General features: G+C 44.6%; 1 protein-coding gene across 2 annotated transcripts in view; it reads right to left on the minus strand.

The window, feature by feature from the left end:
• Positions 1 to 420: 420 nt before the first annotated feature.
• Positions 421 to 24,688, minus strand: part of gnav1 (guanine nucleotide binding protein (G protein) alpha v1) — a 120,662-nt gene continuing 96,394 nt past the window's right edge. For both annotated transcript variants that reach the window (XM_060844460.1, XM_060844459.1), the window contains 4 exons: positions 23,214 to 23,343; positions 11,184 to 11,255; positions 8,727 to 8,814; positions 421 to 1,450 (listed from right to left, as the gene is read on the minus strand). In XM_060844460.1, coding sequence (XP_060700443.1) covers positions 1,260 to 1,450; positions 8,727 to 8,814; positions 11,184 to 11,255; positions 23,214 to 23,343 — 481 coding nt within the window. In that variant the 3' untranslated portion in view covers positions 421 to 1,259. The remainder of the gene's footprint in view (positions 1,451 to 8,726; positions 8,815 to 11,183; positions 11,256 to 23,213; positions 23,344 to 24,688) is intronic.

The following is a 24,688-nucleotide window of genomic DNA, read 5'->3' on the forward strand; positions in this document are numbered from 1 at the left end:
CACCAGCTCAAGAACAATCAGGGATGGGTAATACCTGGTAGTTTTGCCAACGATACCCAGAACAAATGAAAATAATTGGATGGAAACCAGGTCCAGCTGGGCCTTGGACCAGATCACTGCCTGAACACAACTAAATCACGTGGTGAAAATCTCAAAGTTAGAGGAGAGCAGGTAACAAGTCTCGTTAACTTGGTTCTGTTCTTCACACTCACCTGCAAAAAGGAATTGCAATAAAATCAAAATTGTAAGTGCAGAGGAAGAAAGCTGGGTTTCTGAAAAGGTTCAAATCAAGACACCTGGCTACTTCCCTTTTAAGAAGGTAGCTTTCACTAGCAGGTTAACTATCTCTAATATCTGTACAATATTCTCTGTAAAGAATGTCCCTTCCACATGTAACAACAGAGACAGTCAGAAATAAGCTTTAAGGGCATTAACTACTTTATTCTGAACATACACCAGTGCAACATTTGTCATTCAATATTAACAATATAACAAAATATATTGAGACAGCTTTCCATAACATACTGAAACTCCCTTCATAAGAAAGGATTGAACTATAGGCAGCAACAAACTAGAACATCAGTAAATCAGGAGACTGAAAGCCTTGCCTCTCCCCTACCCCAGAGAGAGCGATGACTGTAGTTTATAATCAGAGTTGGTGGGAATTGTCTGTAGGACTGCATATTGGTTCACGGTATTGTACCATCACAGAAAATCTCAATGTTTGACGGGTTTGGCCTGATTGTCACAGTAAATGGTCTCCCCCCAGGCATTATCCAATGAAACGTCACTGGAATTGTCCTCCAAATGCAGCCTGCATTGCCAAAGCCACCTCTGGAATCAGGAACTAGAGGTATAGCAGAAGGAAGAGGAGAACTGGGCTGCCAGAAACCTCAAACAGTGCTCATTTTGCCAAGGCTGTGCTGGAATGATTGAATCCACAGTCCCCTCTTGTAGAGTGGAGATGTGGAACTTTAAATATCCTTCATAGCACCCTCCATGCCCTCACTGACAGGAGGTTGGGTGGTTACAATATTGAAATGATGTGGAGTTTCACCATTAATCCCTCTCCATTACTATAAAGGAGGTCACCTAGGACGCAATAGCTCAACACAGTGATAAGTCCATGTGATTGCAGGGAGTCTGGTCTGAGGGTCCAGGGGGCTGTCCTTTCACTGGCCCGGTCACAAGCCAGAGCAGACTCTGGGGAAATGCTTTGTCTCTTACCCCAGAACCGTGCCCACTGCACCCAATCAGGATTAAAGCAGAGAGACCGCTTGCAGGTTTTCTTTTATAATGGTGTCCATGACAACCTGGAAGACAACTTGGATATTGGATGTATCGGTGGCTGTTGTGAAATGGTGGTAGATCAACTTTGCTGGGTTCCTGTTAAGAGACAGGAACTGACTGGCAACAAAACGGGCAGCAGAATCCACATCGCAATCAGCACCTGGGCAACAGAGAGAGAGAGAAAGAGAGAGAGTGTGAGAATGTGTGTGAGACAGAGAGAGAGAGAGAGAGAGAGAGAGACAGAGTGTGTGTGTGTGTGTGTGTGTGTGTGTGTGTGAGTGAGACAGAGAGAGAGAAAAAGAAATAGAGAGTGTGTGAGACAGAGACAGATGCAGACAGACTCTGTGTGTGTGTGTGAGAGAGAGAGAGAGACAGAGACAGAGAGTGTGTGTGTGTGAGACAGAGAGAGAGAGAAAGAAATAGAGAGTGTGAGAGACAGACGCAGACTGACTGTGTGTGTGTGTGTGTGTGTGTGTGTGTGTGAGAGAGAGAGAGAGAGAGAGAGACAGACAGAGTGTGCGTGTGCGAGAGAGAGTGTGTGAGAGAAAGAGAGAGAGAATTGCTCATAAAACAAAAGGCAATGCCAACCACTCGCATCTGACTCTTTCCACCTTCCACCCTGCCCCCTCCAACTCCACTGCCCAAACCACCACCTCATTTGTGGCAGCCCCCATTCCCTGCAGGGCACTGCAGGGACAGAAACCAGGTCACTGCAGGCTGTAGTGATGAACTTTCAAAACTTATTTCTTTATTTATCTTTATTTCATTTCACTTGATGAAGGAGCACCGCTTGTGATTTCAAATAAACCTATTGGGACTATAACCTGGTGTCATGTGTGACTTCTAACTTAGTTGAAAATGTGTTGCTGGTTAAAGCACAGCAGGTCAGGCAGCATCCAAGGAATAGGAAATTCAACGTTTCGGGCATAAGCCCTTCTAACTTAGTCCACCCTGGACCTAGAACCTCCACATCATCTTTATTTTTCTGTTTCTGTCCTGAAAACTTTGTACCCAAGCTACTCTGTACATAAGATGGTGCCATGTACAGCGACATTATACACTTTTCAACGTACTCCTGTATCCCCATACTTGAGAACACACGACAATAAAACCAAATCACAAAAATCTAAAAGATTATCTGGTCATTATCATTTGGTTATCTGTGGGAGAAAGTGAGGACTGCAGATGCTGGAGGTCAGAGCTGAAAAATGTGTTGCTGGGAAAGCATAGCAGGTCAGGTAGCATCCAAGGAGCAGGAGAATCGATGTTTCGGGCATGAGCCCTTCTTCAGGAATCTGTGGGAGCTTACTATGTGTAAATTGGTTGCAGTGTTTCTCCTGGTATAATAGGACATTGGTACGCAGTGTTTTCTGACCCATGCCCACACCCGAGGATGTGAAAAGCATTATGAAAATGCAAAGTCTGTTTATAACAACGAGGTAGAAAGGCTTCTGCTTGCACATGTAATTCTGCCTCGGCTATGTGCATAATGTACAGCCTTCAGAGTTAATGTCAATTTCACAGATCCATCTTCATACGAGGTAACACAGCTGTCCCTGGCACTAACTGGCTACATCCCCTGAACAGAGGCTGCAGGGTGCTATCTGCGGCTGATCTTCTGAGGGTTCAGGACAGGGAGATAAAGGTCGAAAATTAAACTGTTTGGTTGGCTACTGACCAACAATTTCACACGATAATCTGTTTGAACAGCATCGTCTCCTTCACTGACATGCAGTCATAGTCCAACCTGAATATTTGGTGCAGTCCTCCCACCTCACTCCTGCTTTGGTCAAACACTTGTTTTACAGGGAAAAAAAACAGGATTGGGAAAATGAACAACTACTTTTAAAATACCAACCTTCAGCCTGAACCCTCGATGATATCTCTATGCTCCTCTAACCCTGGCTTCTTGTGCCCTGAAGATAAACGCTGGTTTCCAGATACTGTCATTAACATATACAAAAACAAGGAACGGGAGTAGGCCATTCCACCCTTCAAGCCTGCTTCCCCATTCAATAAGGCAATGGCTGATCTGATTTTAACCTCAACTCTACATTCCTGTCTATCCCCAATAATCTACCATCCCCTTGGTCATTATGAATCTATCTACCTCTGCCTTCAAGATATTGAAAGATTTAGCATCTACTGCCTTTTGAGAAAGGGAATTCCAAAGACCTCAATCCTCAGAGAGAAAAAAAAATGTTTCCTCATCTCTAAGTTAAATGGTGGCCCCTTATTTTTAACTATCACTCTGAGTTCTAGCTTGCCCCATGAGAAAACATCCTTTTCCACATCCACCTTATCAGGTCTCCTCAGCATCTGTTATGCTTCAATAAAGTCACCTCTGACTCTTCTGAACTCCAGAGAATACAGGCCTAGCCTCATAACGCAATCCACTCATTCCAGGTTTTAGTCTAGTAAACCTCTCCTGAACTGTTTTGAACACATTAACATATTTTCGTTAATATGGCGTCCAGTCCTGGACACAGTACTCCAGATATGGTCTCACCAATGGTCCTATAACTGAATTATAGTAGTTTTCTTCAGCTGCTGAGGCTCAGACCTGAGGATTCTCTCCTAAACCCTTCCCATTCCTTTTATAATGTGCAAGAGGTTGTTTTAAACAACAGGCAAAGAGACATTAATCACTCAAGACTACCTTTAATGCAGTAAAAGCTCATTGCTCAGTGCTTGGTTAATGAAGGCAATGGCAAAGGACCATCATTTAAATATATTTTATCACTTTGTTGAGAATGCAGCAGCACTGCCCTGTGTCAGCGTTGACGTCAACAACACCCCCTTCCTCCCCTTCCAAAACATACAGCCCAAGGACCATTTTCACATTGGTAACTGTAGGTTGACAAAATGCAATCCCCATTGAATCAGTGTTGAAGGCCATTCAGCCCATCAAGTCTGTGCCAGACCTTGCAAAGACCAACCAAAAGAGAAAATGCTGGAAAATCTCAGCAGGTCTGGCAGCATCTGTAAGGAGAGAAAAGAGCTGACGTTTTGAGTCTAACTGATGCTTTGTCGAAGCTGACTCTGCCCACGCTTGCAAAGAGCAAATCAGGTCAGTCTCACTCTCCTGTTACTTCTCATTCACTCATTTCTCCGATTCCCTTCGGAGGTAATTTTGTATCTGCCAGCCCCACATTCCAAGTCCTCGCTGCTCCTCAAATAAAACTACCTTTCACTGAATTACCTTGGGTCCCTTTGTCAATCACCTTCAAGCTATCCCCTCCAGTTACTACCATTGGGAGAAGTTACTCTCGGTTTACGTTGCCCTTCAGAGCTAAACAGACAAAAGTTATGACGTATACTTTTATGAATAAAACACAAGTAGATGAGGCAAGAGAATGACAGCTATCTGGGAACAGGTTGCATCTTATATTCAGTGCTATGTGGGGAAGAGAGGGGGAAAGAGTGCTGTTAAGTGAAAATTGCCCCCTTATGTTCAGGAACTGAAATCTTATACAGACTAGACTTTTGAGCACGTGTTAAAAATTAGCATACAATAGCATCAGATGTCACAGCAAACCAATTACCTCAACAACTTCAACTGCACTCTGCTTCAACTTTACATAATCCCCATTAATGCACTTTCGATCTCTGCTCCTCCATCAACTATCTTTTCCCTTTTCATTTACCCATTCCCTGTATCCAACGATCAATGGCCCGATCTCCACCCACCAATAGCTTTCTCATCTTTAACGGGTCCACTCAGTCCCTACCCACTTCCAACACTCATACAATCACAGAATCCACAGAGTCCATACTGACCCTCCAAACAGCATTCCACCCAGACCCACATTTCCCATGGCTAACCCATAGAGCCTGCAAGTCCCTCTACACCACAAGCAATTTGGCACGGCCAATCCACCCCAACCTGCACACCTTTGGACTGTGGGAGGAAACCGGAGCACCTGGAGGAATCCCACGCAGACACGGAGTCGCTGGAGGAATCGAACCTTGGATCCTGGCACTGTGAGGCAGCAGCGTTAACCATTGAGCCACCGTGCCACCCCTCATCTCTCCTCTCAGATGCTTATCAGAATCAGAGTCATACAGCACAGAAAAGGCCCTTCAGCCCATTGATTCTGCCCCAATTTATCGACATAGTCCCAATTTCCTGCATGTGGCTCGTTGCCTTGAACATTATATAATCTCTATCCACTCCCTGGTACTCAAGCATAAATTTCTTCATGACAGAAACCCCAACCATTACCCATAAGATGCAGGAGCAGAAGTACACCACACAGTCCATCAAGTCTGTTCCACTACTCAAGGGGATCATAGCTGATCTGTTAATCCTCAAGTCCACTTGTGAAACTTGAGAGGGTTCAGAAAAGATTTACAGGGACATTGCTGAGTTTGAAGGGCTTGCGTTATAGGGAGAGGTTGAATAGGCTGGGACTGTTTTCCCTGGAGCATCAGAAGCTGAGGGGTTACCTTATAGGACTTTATAATATCAAAAGAGACAAGGGTAGGGTGAATGGCCAAAGTCTTTATCTCAGGATGGGGGATTCCAAAACTAGAGGGTACAGGTTCAAGGTGAGGGAAAAAAGATTTAAGAGGGATTTAAGGGGCAACATTTTCATGCAGAGGGTGGTGTGTGTATGGAATGAGCTAGCAGAGGAAATGGTGAAGCTGGTACAATTACAAATTTAAAAGGCACCTGGATGGGTACATGAATAGGAAGGGTTTACAGGGATATAGGCCAAATGCTGGCAAATGGGACTACGGTAATGTGGGATACCTGGTCAGTGTGGACCAAAGTGTCTGTTCACGTGCTGTACATCACTATAACTCTATAACAATTTCTTTCCTTTTCCCCATGGCCATGCCAGCTCCCTTACAGATTCAGCAAGTTCTGAATAAATAGGTGTGGTTACCTCATTCCGCCCCCTGGAGGGACAACAAGGAATGATCAATAAATACTAACCTGCCAGCAACACCTACACCCTGGGGCCATGGGGGAGAGGAGGTGGTTAAGAGAAATATAAGAACAATGTTTATTGCATTTGAAAAGTTCAGGCACAAAATTGTTTAAATTTCATATAGCAAGATGAATTTCGCAGGCTCACTAAAAATAGAAGTGTCTCGACAGGTCAAAGCCCAGAGAAATGAGAGTGCACTACATCTGCTGAACTATAGAAAATACGCTGAATGATATCTATCCTCAGGTCCCAGCTGGTATTTCAATATGAAAGCCCTGAAAATGAACTTCATTCTCTTATGGTCTTGTTCCTTATTATCCTGGCCTTCCAACTCCAGTCAGAATTTCTAATTAGATTTGCGTTTTCCATTCCGACAATCACACCGACTTAGGATTAATTTTGCATCAACAGCACAGATTGATTGCTCGAGCCACCTGAGTCACGTTAAGCTGTTATGAGAGCAGCCTTTTCAGGACATAGTAAAGCTCTGGACATCACCAGAGGGAGGAATAGGTTGAGACGGAGTTTCAGTAAAACACTATACAGCCATCAAACATGCCAACAGCAATATGATAAATAACATAGGAACATGCTAGATGAAATTGATAAAATGCTTCAGTACTCTACATGGCATAGAGACAGGCCATTCGACCCAATGAATCTATACTGGTGTTGATGCTCTATACAAACTTCCTCAGATCTTACATCAGCTAATCCCCTCAGTATATACTTCATCCTGGAGAGAGCGTGGATTAGTGGTAATGTCATTGGACTAGTAATCCCAAGGGTCAGGCTAATGCTCTGTGGAAGTGGGACCAAATCCCATGATGGAATCCCCACTCATATTAAAAAACAAGTCCCTGGATTTGAAAGGCCATCTCAAGTAATGGTGAAAAGATATCTGTTACCTTCATGTTGTGAAAGCCCGTCTGGTTCACTAATGTCCTTGAAGGAGGGAAATCCACCATCATTGTCCGGGCCTACATAGGACTCCAGCAAGCAGCTGGACTTTCTATTGCCCTCTGGAATTGCCGGGTAAGCCATTCAATTCACAGGCCAGAGATGGTCAATAAATGCTAACCTCACAGTAATGCCCACGTCCCATGAAAGAATATTCCTTTCTCTTGTGGCTTCCCCCTACATAACCTATTCTATTTGCCCCAAATTCTCTTGGCACTGCAATTTGCACACTGAAAACACTATTTTAGTGAAAGAAATTCTGCTGAATTCTGATTGGATTTATTTGTGTTGATCATAATTAAGGCACCTAGCTTTAGAATTTCATGCAAAGGAAAGCGTACTTTATACCTACACTATCCAAAATTTTCCTAATCCTCTGTATTGGTACCACCAGCTTCCTTTCCACCTCGATCCTATTCAGACAGTAGTTATGTAGAGGGTTATGAAAACTCCTTATTCCTCCCAGTGGCACAGTGGTTAGCACTGCTGCCTCACAGTGCCAGAGACCTGGGTTCAATTCCCACCTCAGGCGACTGACTGTGTGGAGTTTGCACATTCTCCCCGTGTCTGTGTGGGTTTCCTCCGACATTCCAAAAATGTGCAGGTTAGGTGAATTGGCCGTGTTAAATTGCCCGTAGTGTTAGGGGCAGGGTGGGTTGGTGAGGACTTGTTGGGCCGAAGGGCCTGTTTCCACACTGTAAGTAACCTAAATCTTCTCTCACACTTAACAATATTGAAATGCAATTGCTAATTACACACCTAATTAGATTTGCGTTTTCCATTCCGACAATCACACCGACTTAGGATTAATTTTGCATCAACAGCACAGATTGATTGCTCGAGCCACCTGAGTCACGTTAAGCTGTTAAGAGAGCAGCCTTTCCAGGACATAGTAAAGCTCTGGACATCTCCAGAGGGAGGAATAGGTTGAGACGGAGCTTCAGTAAAACACTATACACCTATCAACTAAAGCCTCCTTTTAAGTTATTGCCGGCTTTCAATTCCAGGGTCAAAGTTGGTCGTGCAAGTGATGAAATGCCAGCGGAATACCAGATCCCACCTTAGCCAACCCAAGTAACTATCCTTAACCACCCTCTTTCTGTCATTTGCATTGTCACCAGCTCACTATCCATTCTGTTGACCTGGACTCCCCACACTCTGACAACCTTGGGTCAGTATTAACTTTTGCCAAAAGCTTGCAAAAACCTAAATATAATTTCACCTCCTGTGGTACATTGGTCTACTTTTCCCACTCCCGTTCTGCACAACTTAAATGATTCTACACTATGATATCCCAAAGCACTGGCCCTTCCACAAAAGTATGTTGGAAATGTAGTCACTCTCGTAATGTAGGGACCAAAGCAGCCAATTCACACAGAGCAAACCTGGGCTGAGCTGTTGGATGATGGGCTGTGTGTATGGACCCCCAACAAAAAAGCCCAATCCCATCGCTCTCTGACGAACCGAGTGCACAGAGCAAGGTGTGGGGATGCAGCCCACTAACACGAGACACCGACCTTGCACCCTAAAGGTCCATACCTCGATATTGTGCAAAGTACAGGCGGAGATGTCTCCCCGAGTGCAAAATCTTTTCTTGGAACAGGTCAATTTTGTTCAAGAACAAGATCTAAAGGAGAAAGAAAGCAATTTATAATCAAAAAGTGAATAAAAGTACTTAAATGACATTAGCAGAGACCTCTAACTTTCACATTCCACACTCAATTTTTGTTGGTTTTTTAATTTCTTGGAATTTTATCCTTAAAGTAAAAGTCAAGTTACCGTCATCTCAGAGGACCATGAGGCTATTCTCAGTAGACACAGACAAGTGGTGATAGTTTAACCTGAGGGTCAACGTGCCTCAGGTGAGGGGAGAGGTTGAGAAGGAGAGTCCTTCATGGCTACCTCAGCTGGTATGGAAACTGAACCCACACTGTTGGTATCACTCTTAACCAGACATCCAGCCAATTGAGGGAACAGATGTTCCAATTTTACCCTAACTCAGTTCAATAAATCATTTAATGTGGGAAATAAACATGGGGATTGGTGGGAAAAGTCCCTTGTGCTTCAGGTTAGATTTTTCACTGACGATGTAATCACAAGAAAGCAGAACATATACCCATCCAGAGAATTGAGTCCGATCTGAACAATAGCGCTGAATAATCTCTCATTAGGGAGGAGAAACATAGTCGATTAAATGACTCCATTAAGCAGACAGTAATGGTAAGCAAGATTGTCAAGCAGAACAGAATTGACCATTTGTCATCAGTCATTAGTTGCATTCTAATTACAAATGGCAGACACAATTAGCAATAAACGGAACTGGATTAATTAGAGGTCACAGGTGAACAGACTTTAAATAACGAGCTGATTGACTGACGGCTGAAAAATGTTCTAACGAGGCAAGAGATTTTTCTGTAAGAAATGTGCTTTTTGGTGATAAATAAGAGATTTCCTTCCCTTCCTCTTTCTCGCTGGGATGTAGTGTTTTGTTCATTTACAGCCAACCCCAAGACATCATGCTCTCTCCCTCACGCAAATCATCACCTTTTCTCCAATTCACAACACAGATTATCCAAACATCAATTATCCGAATTTCAGATTGTCCGGAGGAGATCTCAAGGTCCCGATAGAAACATTACATCAAAGAGGTGTTTCTAACACGGATTGCTTTTTTTATTCACAATGATTAAAAACAAACTGGGCGGCATGGCTGGGCAGGGTTGGGAGTGTGGGGGTGGGTTTGGGGGGGGTCAGACAGAGGTAGGGTGGACAGGGTTGGACGGGGTTGGAGGGGTTGACGGGGGTGCAGACGGGTGGCAGGGTTGGGGGGGGTTGGACAGGATTGGGGGGATTGACGGGGGTGCAGATGGGTGGCAGAGTTGGGGGGTTTGACGGGGGGGGCAGGGTTGGGAAGTCGGACGGGGTTTAGTGGGGAGAAGGGGGGGCTTGTAGGTGGTATGAATGAAATAGTGCCTGCGTATCTCATCCGGATAATCGAGGTTCCTCTGTTTTACGGTGCAAATGCCTCTGAATTTTCCTTCTCGCTTTTGACCTGACTGTCTCTTTATACCCCTCTATTCCCCCCAAAACAAAATACTCCTTCCTTACTGCACCAACAACTCCCATACAAAAAAAAATCTCTTCCTTACAAGTTCATCCTTCCTCCTACAAACCCCACAGGCCCCTTCCAACAGGTATCGGAGATAGTGGCAGTGTTAATGTCAGTGGAGTAGTAATATCAAAGGCCCAGGCTAATACCCTAGGCTCATATGTGGCTCAGTAGTTAGCACTGCTGCTTCACAACACCAGAGACCTGGGTTCGATTCCAGGAATTTGCATATTCACCCTGTGCCTGTGCGAGTTTCTTCCAGGTGCTCTGGTTTCCTCCCACAGTCCAAAGATATGCAGGTTAGGGTAGATTGGCCATGCTAAACTGCCTATAGTGTCTGGGGATGTGCAGGCTAGGTGGATTGGCCATGCTAAATTGCCCTGTAGTGTCCAGGGATTAGATTGATTAGCCATGGGAAATGCAAGGTTACAGGAACAGAGTAGAGGGTGGCACTGGGTGGTATGCTCTTTGGAGGTTTGGTATGGGTTGAATGGCCTGCTTCCATTATATAGGGATTCTATCCCATTATGGCAGCTGTAAATATCCATAGTTCAGTCTTAGGAAGGGGGACCATGAAATACAACTTATTGCTCATTCATGCCCTTTCGGGAAGGAAATTTGCTGTTCTTACCTGGTCTGACCTACATGTGACTCCAGACTCACAGCAATCTGGTTAATTCTTAATTGTTCTCTAAAATGGCCAGACATGCCACTCAGTTCACGGGTAATTAGGAACTGGCAACAATGCTGGTCTTCCCAGCGATGGCACGTTTGAATAAAGAAAAAAATATTAAACCAGTAACCAATTAAATCAGCTTCACCCACCTCAGCCCTTGATCACATATTTTGTTTATTCGTCATTCATTTTTCCACTGATATCAACATACCATGGAGGTATTCCTGAAGAATATGTTGTTGCAGATGGAAGAAAACAGCCTCAAACTTTCCTGCAAGCGATTCTAGGAAGAAAAGAGAGAGGGCAGATATATAAACCAGAAGCATTATGTCTCCAAGGCTGAACCAGCCATCTGGAAATTTCAATGCCTTCCTCTGAGATCAGGACAGAGTGGCTTCAGAAGTTGTCATCGAAATTTCATTTTAAATTGAGCACAGATTGTAATAGCCTTGTAACAAACTGCAGCTAGACCAATCTGAAGGCTGGCAATAGAAGACTCTTCCTTAACTCAAACAGTCCTTGTAAGACTCTGTCTCAAAGTCTCTCTCCCACTGCTCCAAAAATAAATCCCTTCTGGGTTTTAATTTGAGAAAAAAAATGCTGACAGTATTTACTATCTATATAACAGTTCCCAACATGTTTTCCACTATATAGTCAAACGATGGGGGAGGGGGGGAGGGGTCTCTTGTGTTGCAATGGTAGTGTCCCTACCTCTGAACCAGGAAGCCTGTTCAAGCCCAACATGCTCTAGACTGCAGAGTGACATTCCTGCGTGGGTTGATTAGAAACTAGCTATCATCTAAAAAGGGAAAAATGGGGTCCCTGACTGTTTTAATAGATTCAGGAATGTCAAGGCAACTCCAGCCTCTCAAGTGCCCATCCTGGCTCTGAGTAACCATATATAGAGTCATGGAGATGTACAGCACGGGAACAGACCTTTCGGTCCCCCTCGTCCATGCTGATCAGATATCCTAATCCAATCTAGTCCCATTTGCCAGCACCTGGCCCATAGCCCTCTAAACCCTTCCTATTCACATATCCATCCTGATGTCTTTTAAATGTTGTAATTGTACCAGCCTCCACCACTTCCTCTGGCAGCTCATTCCACACACGCACCACCCTCTGTGTGAAAAAGTTGTCCCTTAAGTCCCTCTTATATCTTTCCCCTCTCAACCTAAACCTTTGCCCTCTAGTTCTGCACTCCCGCGCCCCAGGGAAAAGACTTTGTCTATTTACCCTATCTGTGCCCCTCATGATTTTATAAAGCTTGATAATAGATTCAGGAATGTCAAGGCAGATCCAGCCTCTCAAGTGCCCATCTTGTGCCTGGTTTCCTGGCTCTGAATAACCAAACGTACAGACAAGGTTGTTACCTGCAGCGCCTCAAGCTCCAGATGAACGAAACTTGGGAGTGTCATTGTGACACATCCATGAAGCCTCTCCCATACATTTGTCATCAATTTATAGCCTTAAGGGGAATCAGGGAGGAAATTACAGGTAGCCACCAGGAACCAGAGAAGGAACAAGTAGAACTGTGGATCTCTCTCTGACTCTCTCCAATCAGTTTCAGTTAGGAATGCTGAGGAAAGTGATGATACACCTCAGCATTATGGCAAGCCACAGTAGCACAGGTGGCTCAGCTGCTTGGGGGAACAAAGAAAACTGAAAGAACTATAGAAGTTCAACAGTTAGAGAACGTTGGCCTTATTCTGGTCCTAGGTTGTGGCCCTGTCCTCAGGCTGGACATCGCTCATGGATGTATCCTGGGATCTCTGAACATCACTGGCATCATTCTCTCCAAGTGTAGGGACCTACAGGGCTTGTTCAGTTTAGTGTGAGAGTGGAACTCTACTTCCTGCTTTAACCAAGGAGCTTCTTGTGGTTCATGCAATTTAGTTAATTGCAAATACACGGTGGACGCTGGAAATCGGAATCAAACATAGAAACCAGGAGCACAGCAAGGCCATTCAGCCCTTTGAGCCTGTCCGCCCATTCGTTATGATTGTGGCTGATCATCCAACTCAATAGCTTGTTCCTGCTTTAATCTTTGATCCCTTTTGGCCCAAGTGCTATATTGAACTCCGTTTTGGAATTGTACAAAACTTTGGCCTGGACTCCTTTCTGCGGTAGTGAATTCCACAGGCTCACCACTCTCTGGGTGAAGACATTTCTCCTCATCTCTATCTTGCATCCTTAGGCTGTGATCCATGGTTCTGGAAATGGGTGGCACGGTGGCTCAGTGGTTAGCACTGCTGCCTCACAGCACCAGGGATCCAGGTTCGACTCCAACCTTGGGCCACGATCTGTGTGGAGTTTGCACATTCTCCCAGTGTTTGCGTGGGTTTCCTCCAGGTACTCCAATTTCCTCCCATGCTCCCAGGTGGATTTGAGAGGTGGGGGGGGGGGCGAGTGTTGGAGTTGGTTACAGTGGGGTTGGAGTTCATTATCATTTCTCAGATCATCCAACAACCTGATAACATGCTGGCGTTTGATGAGGGAGTGTCAGGAATGAGTTAAAAGCCAACACATTCATCTGGGTCACATGATTCTATGTTCAAGTCCCACTTCCAAGACCAAAGCACAGAACTGATACTGACAGTCCAGTGCCACTGAGTGCTGCACTGTCAAAGGTACCATCTCTCAGGTCCCATTCGCTCTCTCCAGTGAATGGGATAGATTAAATTTAAGGAACAATGGGGAATTTCCCCCACTTCCCGGACAATATCTATCCTTAATCATCATTAAAAGCTAATTGGCTGCTATTCCTCCTACAATACAAATGTGATTACACTTGAGTAAACTTCTTAGTTGCTTGTACAGTATTTTGCAATGCCCCGTGGTCAAGAAAAAACATTATTGATAAAAGATTTTCCTTCTCCAGAAAGTAACTGGAGGCTCAAATAACTGACAAAATGTACACATTAAATATTTATTTTAAAAATTGGATTATTAAATGTGGGGGGGGGGGGAAAATACAGATTTATTCCCAACGTGAGAGAGCTTTCAATCATGGCCCCATTCCTTCGATGTGTGGGATAAACTGACAGGTCTGATCAATAGCTCTATAGATAAAGCACAAGTTGGCAGAAATAAAATAAGTTGTTTCCAGGTGATCTAGCTCTAACATGATAACACTGCTCAGATCTGGCGACAAGGACATTAAGCTGACAGCTGCGTGACTCAGTATAACTTGAAATCCCTGCTCAGAATCTCTGAGAACCCAGGCAGAATGCAGCAACTTTATTAGAGTCGTGTCCACTATGTCCTGCTGAAACGTTTGTTCAACTCAGAAATCTGTGCTCCCTCCCTTTCTAATGTTCCTTCACCCTGACTGTATAATTATCAGAAACAAACAGAAAGGTGGAAACATTTGGAGGTCGAATTCCAGAACTTGGGGCTCAGGCAATTGCAGGCACCATTTAACAGTGAAAGGACACAGAGTCAGAGAGTCACAGAGATGTACAGCACAGAAACAGACCTTTCTGTCCAACTCGTCCATGCTGACCAGATGTCCTAAATTAATTTGGGGTAAAATTAATTTGCCAGCACTTGACCCATATCCCTCTAAACCCTTCCTATTCACATACCCATCCAGATGCCTTTAAATTTTGTAATTGTACCCACCTCCACCACTTCCTCCGGGAGCTCATTCCATACACACACCACCCTCTATGTGAAAACGTTGCCCCTTTTGTCCCTTTTAAATATTTCCCCTCTCACCCTTAATTTTTGCTCTCTTGTTCTGGACTCCCCCGGGGAAAAGACCATATCTATTTATCCCATCCAAGCCCCTCATGATTTTATAAACCTCTATAAAGGTCAACCATCAGTCTCCGATGCTCCAGGGAAAATAGCCCCAGCCTATTCAGCCTCTTCCTATAGCTCAAACCCTCCAACCCTGACAACATCCTTATAAATCAAAAAAACACAAAAATCTGTAACTAGGAGGAGACCAGAGCTGGAGGAGAGTTGTGGGGCTGGATGAGACAATAGTGATAGAGAGGGAGAGCAGAGCATGGAAGCATTTGGGAACATGGACTAGAATTCTAAACTCCGACAGACTGGAAACTCATGTTGGTCAGTGAGCACAAAGGTGACGTGACCAGGACTTGATGGGAGTTCCCTCTAAGACCCCAGCATTAACGGCCTCTTTAACTCTGTAAATCACATTTCATTTTAAAAGTTAAACTCCTTTTAAAAGCATTACAATTGCATGAGCCTGTGGGTCAAACTTTATCTACATCCATCAGCTACAATCAGCTCATTTAACGACTCAGATATTCCAATTACAGCCAGTTTGTTCTTCACTCCATTTAATAACAGCTTACAGTTTTTAACTGAAGAGTCCTTGTCGCAGAGTGGCAGTGTCCCGACCTGTGAGACAGAAGGTCTGGGTTCAAACTTCACCTGCCCCTGAGATGTGCAATAACATCTCTGGATAACAAATTTTGAGAAGATTTGTACAGACAACAAGCAAAACTAATGATATTTACAAAATACATTTCAAGAACTGTAACAAACACTACGCTGGACAAACAGGCAGAAAACTAGCCACCAGGAGACATCAACATCATCTAGCCACAAAAAGACATGACCCACTCTCACTAGTATCCTTATATACAGATGAGGAAGGACACCACTTCGACTGGGACAACACATCCCTAGGACAAGCCAAACAGAGACACACGTGAGAATTCCTAGAAGCATGGCATTCCAACCGGAACTCTATCAACAAACACATTGACTTGGATCCCATTTACCAAGCCCTGAGAAGAAGATCAAGAAATGATATCATCAACCCTGGGAAACCTAAACACATAAATAAAAAGCGGGCCATACCACAAGTACTTCACCGGAGGCTCACTGATGATGCTACTTAGTATGGTGACGAAACATCTGAAAATGAACCTTCTAGCTCAGCGAGCAAACTTACATCCAAAATCTCTGAATAGGTTGATAAGAACATATCTATAGAAGACTGTTGGGGGTGGCTTGTAATATCTAGAACTTTTACTATGTAATAGCAAACAGTGATGATTCAGTTGGTCTCTTACATTTCCACACACAAATACATGATTAAATACAACCATTATTTTAGACATTACTTCGCAATGCATTACAAGTCATGCATATAACAAGAGACCAAGTTTCACACTTTATCCCCAATAGCTATTTTAACTGAAATTAAATAGTGGTTTTAGGCATTTTGACTCAGGTTTGGGATGTCTGTCTAAGTACATTCAATACGCACTGTCGGGTCTCCCTATAGCTCAAACCCTCCAACCTGACAACATCCTTTTCTGAACCTTTCCAAGCTTCACAACATCCTTCCTATAGCAGAGAAACCAGCATTTGAGAAGTGGCGTCAATGTGCTGCACAGCCGCAACATGACCTCCCAACTGCTATCCTCAATGCACTTGAGTATACTCAATGGCTGATGCTCCACAGTTCTCTGGGATAGAGATTTTCAGAGATTTGCCACATTCTGAGTGAAGAAATTCCTCCCCATCTCAATCACAAATGGCCTGCCCCTCGTTCAGAGACCATGCCCCTGATTCTAGAAGCCAATACCCTCCCTCCCTTCTACTGAGGGGAAACATCCATCCTGCATTCTCCCTGACAGTGAATCCCAGAGTATTTTGAATGTTTAAATGATATTATCTCTCATTCCTTCAGTTTATTTAATCTTTTCTCATCCAACCATCTCCAGGCATCAGTTTGGACACTGGGACCAATGGCCAGGAGAAACATCAAAACAGTGTTTAAGTTATTATGGTCTTTTTCCTCATTTTCATTGAATATGTTTAGTGGTTAAAAGCATTTAAAGGGCTTTTGTGGTCCAGTGATAGCGCCCATACCTTTCACCTGCCCCTAAAGTGTGTAATAACATCTCTGAATCAGGTTGATTGAAAAATATCTAAAAGCATTCAAGGTGGATGAAAAGATTATTTGATTGCATGAAGATCATGTGATGAGACTTCCAGGAATGCACCCGGGCAAACTTTGAACGCCAATGTTGTGAAAAATATTAAAATGCAAAGTCCTGCAGACACCAAAAACCTGAAATAAACAGGGTGCTGGAGAAAGTTGGCAGATCTACCAGCGTCGTTTGGGAGAGCAATAGAGTTAACGCCTCCCAGCCTCTATTCCCTTTTTAAAAGGAGAGTCATAGTGGACTCAAAAGATTGTTACATAAAACATTCAGGGAAAGAATTAACTGAAGTCACAAAATAAGCTCCTGACATTAGGGTATAAAGTACTGTCAGGGCTCATGTGCCACAGTGGTAGTGTCCCGACCTCTACACCAGGAGGCCTGGATTCATGTCCTGCCTGTTTCATAGCTGCATAATAACATCTCTGAACAGGGTGATTAGAAAATGTCTGTGAAGGACATTTCTAAGAGGAACTAACCTATGCATTCCAGTTTGGTTCCAGATTCAGTGCTAGGTCTATGTCGTCAACAGCAACACCAACAGTTTAAAGTCTTACAAAGGACTCTCGTGTAACTGCCGATCTAATGTTAACGAATTATTTAGTACAATGCATTAAATCTATCCTGTTTACCAAGATTCAGCCCATCTTCTGCTGACGTTTTTGCAATGTCTCAGTGTATAGGTATCATATATGTATCACCAAGGAGGAATATTGTTAGGGGATTTGTCAAGACACGTCAGCTGGTTCTGGTGAACCTGACAATAAAAGCCATCATGCTTGGCAGAGCTGACATCCAGAAATAATCCCTGCCCACAGCGATGGGAATTTTGACGGACAGACATCTGCTAACGAACAGATGTGAGATCAGTGTGAGATTCTGTCTCCTCACACTGGGCAAGTGTGGGACAAATCTGAGTCTCGATGCCTTTTAGCTCAACTGGAAGACCTGTCAATTGACTGACACCATTGCTCAGTCCTTGGGTCCCGGGAGATGTTGAAACGGTGATTGCTTCTGTACGCTGCAATTAGCGAATCCAGTCCTCAGACCAAACAGTCATTTCCATAATTTCTTTCAAATGCCTTCCCTTTGTCTCGGGGGCCAATCACTCAATTTTAACTGACAATACATTTATCATCTCTCTTCATTACAGCTCCAAAATCACCAGAGAACCAACAACCCCTTGCAACGTGTGCATGAGTTTGTAGTTTGTGTTTCTGGGAAATGGAAGATCAAAAGAAAAAGTGTACATTTATATAGTGCTGTTCACAATGTTTTGCAGCCAATTAAACAACTGTGGAGCTACTGTAGTCACAGCTATAACACAGGGAGACATGAAACCAATATATGCACAACAAGATCCCATAGGCAATATCATGAGACCTGTTCTTGAGGGGAGTTAAATGAGTACTGGCCAGAAGAACACATGCCCCTCAATCTCGCTAGCTTCAGAAAACCAAAATCATGCCCTCAGCCATTCTAGAATAGTTAAACCTTCCATGCCAGGTAATATCTTCTGCACACAGTCCTCCCATTGCTCCCCACTGGAAACTTCACCTTCCTGATTGGAAATCACAAACAAAACTGATTGTTCCTGGCATCTCCACAGCCAGCATTCCTATCACTGGTGACTCTGTTGAGTCTGGACAGCAGTGACCCACATAAACATCCAATCTCTTTAACCAGGGTTTTATGTCAATGAGATATGGGCACTGCTGGTTTGGTAAGCATTTATTTCCCATTCCTGATTGGTGGTGCTGAGCTGCCTTCTTAAACCACTGCAAGAGATGTTAGGGAGGAAGCTTCAAGATTTTGATGCAGTGACCCAGAAGGAATGATGATATATTTCCAAGTCAGGATGATGAGTGGCCTGGAGGGAACTTTCAGGAGGTGCTGTCCTTGTCTTTCTTGATGCTAGAAGTCAGGTTTAGAAAGTCACCACAAATTGGTGAGTTACTGCAGTGTATCTTGTAGATGGTACACAATGTAGCCACTGTGCTTTGGTGGTGGAGGGACATCAGTCAAGCGGGCTGCTTTGTCCTGCATGGTGTCAAGCTTTTTGAATGTTGTTGGAGTTGCACTCATCCAGGCAGTTGGGGAGTATTACTGACTTGTGCTTTGTATGGTGGACAGGCTTTGGGGAGTCAGGTGGTAAGCTGACCGCTGTGAATTCCTAAACTCTGACCTGCTCTTGTAGCCACTGTGTTTATACAGCTTGTCCAGTTCAGGGTTGGCCAATGGTAACCCCCCAGAATGTTAATGGTTAAATTCTCTTTTTTTAAAATTTAAGATGGTCATTGTCTGGCATTTGTGTGGTGATATCAGTCACAGCCTGGATATCGTCTGGGTCTTGCTGTAATTGAGCACACATTGTTTCAGTATCTGAGGAGTTTCAAATGGTGAACATTGTACAATCATCAACAACCATCTTCACTTCTGACCTTATGAAGGAGGAAGGATTATTAACAAAGCAGCTAATGATATAAACAAGGGGAAGAGTAGGCCATTCAGCCCCTTGGAATTTGTTCTGCTATCCCATAAGGTCATGGCTGATCTGATATTAATCTCAAATCCACATTTCTGCCTACTGTTGATATTTCATGCTCTTGCCCAATGAGAATCTTGCCCTGCCTCAATAATACTCAAAGGCTGTGCTTCCAACATCTTTTCAGGAAGACTATTTCAAAGCATCAGGACCCTCAGAGAAAAAAAGAAGCCTCATTGGTTTTAAGTTGGTCACCATTAGTTTCAAAGTGACTCCAAGTTCTTGATTCTCCTGGGCAATTTTCCACATTGTCAGGGAGATGCCAGCATCATAGCTAGAGGATCGGTAAGTTCAGGAACACAAGTCTTCAGTACTATTATTGGAATGTTGTCAGGGCCCATGGCCTCTACAGTAACTAGTGCCTCCAGTCTTTTCTGATATCACATGGAGCAAATCTGTGATGTTGGAGATCTCAGAAAGAGACCGTGATTTATTCCTGGATCCCTTAGCAACCATGAGGTGATGGCCTAGTGATATGATTGCTGGACTGTAATCCAGAATGCTGGATAATGTTCTGGGGGCCTGAATTCAAATCTTGCCATGGCAGATGGTGGAATTTTAATTCAATAGAAAGAAAATCTGGACTTAAAAGAGTCTGATCATAACCATTACTTATTGTCAGGAAAAACCCCATCTTGGTTATTAGTGTCCTTTCGAGTCATACAGCATGGTAACAGACCCTTTGGTCCAACCAGCCCATACTGAACATAATCCCAAACTAAACTAGTCCCACATACCTGCTCCTGGCCCATATCCCTCCAAACCTTTCCTATTCATGTATCTATCCAAATGTCTTTTAAACGTTGTAACTGTACCCACATTCGCCACTTCTCAGGAAGTCATTCCACATGCCAACTACCCAGTGTGTAAAACATTTACCCCTCAGACCCTTTTTAAAATCTTTCTGCTTTCACCTTTAAAAATGTGTCCCCAGTCTTGAAATCCCCCATCCTAGGGAAAAGACAACTACCATTAACGCTATCTATGAAGGAAACTGCTGTCCTTACCTGGTCTGAGTTACATGTGACTGCAGACTGGTAGCAATGTGGCTGACCCTGAACTGCTCTCTGGGCGGTTGGGGATAGATAATGAACATTGGCCTGGCCAGTAACATCCGCATCCTGTGAATGACTTTTTAAAAAAAAACTCGCGTGCTGTTGTTTTGTCAGGTTGGTACTGCAGTTTCTGGTGGATCTGGTGCTGCTCCTGACATGTCCTCCTGTGGTCTTCATTGAGCCACAGTTTACCACCTGGCTTGAGTTTACCAGGGGGTTGGGTGGGGGGGCAGAACCGGTTACACATTGTATAAGCTGATACTTCAGCTGCTGTTGATGGCCCATATTGCCTCAGCGATGCCCAGTCTTGAGTTGCTAGATCTATTCTATATCAATCCCATTTAGCACAGTGGCACCAGCAGACAATGTCTGTGAATTTGGTGACTGGTGAGGAACTCGTGAAAGAGATTTTTCCATTCTGGTTAGTTTCTTCACCACCTGCCAAATAAACCCTTCAGGAATTGGGTCTGCCAAGTCACTCTTGGACATTGAAGTCCTGCCACGGTCCAGAACAGATTCCACGCCCACATTACCTTCAATGCTCAACATGGAGACCAGACATCGCCTGGACAGGGTGGACTGCTGTACATGGCAATCAACAGGAGGTTTCCTTGTCCATGGTTGACTTGATACCCTGAGACTTCATGGGGTCCCACGTCAATGTTGAGGACTCTGAGGGTAACTCTCTCCCAATTGGTGCAGCCAAACCTGTTCCAACCCGATAGCTATACAGCCACTGTCCAGTAGGTGGTGCTGGATGGAACAATACTGGCATCACTTTGCCCCAGTTGAAGAGTCTAGAGCTCGGGACACTAGGGGGAGTGCCATGTCGGACCAAAATGAAGAGAAATCATTTGACTAAAAACTTTGAATCTTTGGAATTTACTACCTCAGATAGCTGTGGAAACTCGTATTCAAAATAGGGATTGATACATTTTTGATTATCAATAGCATAAAGGGTTATCAGGATAGAATGGGGAAAGGCTGTGTTGGATTAGCCACCATTGTATGGAATCAGACATTGAATGGCCATTCCTGTTCCTACAGTATCTTTTAGTGATGCAAGGAACAAGATCAATTATCACTGAGGATTTACTGCACAGAGAGAGGCCATTCAGCCCAAACAGTTCATATTGGTGTTTATGCTTCACTCAAGCCTATCCACCTCTTCCATCATAATCCTGTGTTCCCTTCACCCTCATCTCCTGGTCTAGCTTCCCGTTAAATACATCAATATCATTTACTTCAATGAGTCTCTGTGAAAGTGATGTTCACATTCTTCCCACTCTTTGGCTGAGGAAGATATTCAGGATTTCTTATTGGATTTCTTGGGGAAACGCGAGAGGAAACATGCCCTGTATTCTCTTGATCAAAACCTTTCAGCATTTTAATTACCTCCTTTATGTCACCCCTCAGACTTTGGTTTTCAAGAGAAAACAGACCCACCCTGTCAATCTTTTCCTGAAATGTTTACCCAGTCATTCCTAACGTTACACTTCACTCTCCGCACCCTCTCCAAGTGCCTCCATATCCTTATTATAACAAGGCAGACAGAATTACCGGTGCTGTTTATGATGAGAATAGGTAGAGAGTTAATACTTATTAGTGACTCCCACCTGAACAGAGCCTTGGGGATTGGGTGGGGAGGGGTGCTATGGGACAGAATGTGGGAGATTTTAATAGATCACATCACCCTGCCAACACCATCAGTAGCTTCCTCACTGTTTGAGGCTCATCTCAACAACCTCTGCTCTCTGTCAGACAAAGAATCTCGCTCAATTCTCTTGTCAAGCTTGTAATATATAATTATGGATGGCTCATAATTTCCTTTGAATGGAGCTGTCAAGTTAGTGCGCTCCAGTTCGGTTGAGCTGACAGGTTTCACATTTCTCTATTCGCAGTCCGACACTCGTTATTGATTGCTCATCATCCGGTTCTTACTGCTACCATCCCGCAACTCACTGCTACCGTCCCGCAACTCACTGCTACCGTCCCGCAACTCACTGCTACCGTCCCGCAACTCACTGCTACCGTCCCGCAACTTCCGCCAACTTTCCCTCAGTTTCTTCATCGGCTTTCACTTTCTCTTGTCCAGTTTGTCTGCTCACAGACTGCTCTCTCAGGGGAACGAGAGCTCAATAGAGTGAGAGCACGAGAGAGAGCGAGAGACAGTTCCAGAGAGAGAGAGTGAGAGAGAGAGAGAGAGAGACAGACAGACAGACAGAGAGAGAGAGAGAGAGAGAGACAGAGACAGAGAGAGAGAGACAGAGAGAAAGAGCGAGAGCGACAGACAGAGGGTAAGAAAGCGTGAGAGAGTGAAAAAGAGTGAGTGAGAGAGAGAGAACGAACATGAGAGAGAGAGGGTGGAGCACAGGCCCTGAAGGAGATGGTGGGGTGTGGGGGTCATGCTGGGGACCATGTGCTCAGACAGGGAGAGGCTTGAGGTGTGTGTGTGTGTGGGAGGTGGGAGGAAAGATGAGGTGTTAAAGGTGACCGGCCGCACCCATCCCCTCCCCTCCACCCTGATATTTTGGATTTTGCAGTGAGGGGATATTGATCCATTTAGTGCCTAGTTAGTTGCAGGAATTTCTTCATTAGCCCTTGAGGAGTGTACAGGCAGCTGCTGGACATTCTGACCCATTGACTGAGCAAACGGACACAGCCTCCCCACCAGAATCACACCATCCTCCCGCAAACAGGCCACTTACCACTGCTGGCTCCTCCAATAGATTCATGTCATACCCACTCAATGCTGCCACAAATAACACCGCCCTCATGTCCTCAAAGCAGCCAATCCACTTCCTCCGCTCTGTCCGCTGGCCTCCGACATCATACAGCCTGGAAACCACAAGGAGCAAACGTTGTTACTTCAGTGGGATTTTACCCCCTACATCCCAGATATCCCTTTCCACAGCTCACTGCTTCCTCTCAGCTTAGAATGGCACCAGGAGGAACAATCAACCTCTTGAGGCACTGCCAGAGGATCTCCAACCCTTGACAACTGACCTGGAGTCTCCAGGAATTCCAGTTAACTATAAAATTTAGAGCTGCAAAAGTCTTACCAGATCATTTGTGGGCGGCACGGTGGCTCAGTGTTTAGCACTGCTGCCTCACAGCACTAGAGATCCGGGTTCAATTCCCGCCTCAGGTGACTGACTGTGTGGAGTTTGCACGTTCTCCCTGTGGGTTTCCTCCTGGTGCTCCGGTTTCCTCCCACAGTCCAATGATGTGCGGGTCAGGTGAATTGGCCATGCTAAATTGCCCGTAGTGTTAGGTAAGGGGTAAATGTAGGGGTATGGGTGGATTGCGCTTCTGCGAGTCAGTGTGGACTTGTTGGGCCGAAGAGCCTGTTTCCACACTGTAAGTAATCTAATCTATCATAGCCGCATAGTGGCTCAGTGGTTAGCATTGCTGCCTCACAGCGCCAGGGACCCAGGTTCAGTGCCAACCTCAGGCAACTGTCTGTGTGGAGTTTGCATGTACTCCCTGTGTGTCCAGGTTAGGTGGAATGACCATGCTAGATAGCCCACAGTGTCCAAGGATGTGCAGGCTTGGTTGAAACGGTTTGGGAAATGCAGGGTTTCAGGGATAGAGTGGGTGATTGGGGCTGGGTCCGGGAGGAATACTGTCCAAGAATTAGTGTGGACTCGATGGAATGAATGACCTTCTTCCACACTGTAGGGATCGAAGATTCTATTCGGCTCCTCTCTCAAAAGAGAGAGAGGACTGGAGCTGGTTTCACCTGAGAGTCACCATGCCTCAGGCAAGGGAAGATGTTGAGAAGGAGAATCCTTCATGGTAACCTCAGCTAGAACAGGAATTGTACCCATGCTGTTGGTGTCACTTTGCGGCACAAACCCGTAGTCGGAGAGATGCACAGAAACCGACCCTTTGGTCCAACTCATCCATGCCGACCAGATATCTAACCTAAAGTCCCATTTGCCAGCACTTGGCCCATATCCCTCTGAACTCTTCCTATCCATGTACCCATCCAGATGCCTTTTAAAAGTTGCAATTGTACCAGCCTCCTCCACTTCCCTGCCAGCTCATTCCGTACACGGACCACCCTCGATGTGAACAAGTTGCCATTTCAATCCCTTTAAATTTTCCCCTCTTACCTTAAACTTATGTCCTCTAGTTCTGGACGCCCCCACGCTGGGGAAAATACCTTGTCTATTTAGCC

This window comes from Hemiscyllium ocellatum, chromosome 25 (genome assembly GCF_020745735.1).
Source record: "Hemiscyllium ocellatum isolate sHemOce1 chromosome 25, sHemOce1.pat.X.cur, whole genome shotgun sequence".
Lineage (NCBI taxonomy): Eukaryota > Metazoa > Chordata > Chondrichthyes > Orectolobiformes > Hemiscylliidae > Hemiscyllium > Hemiscyllium ocellatum.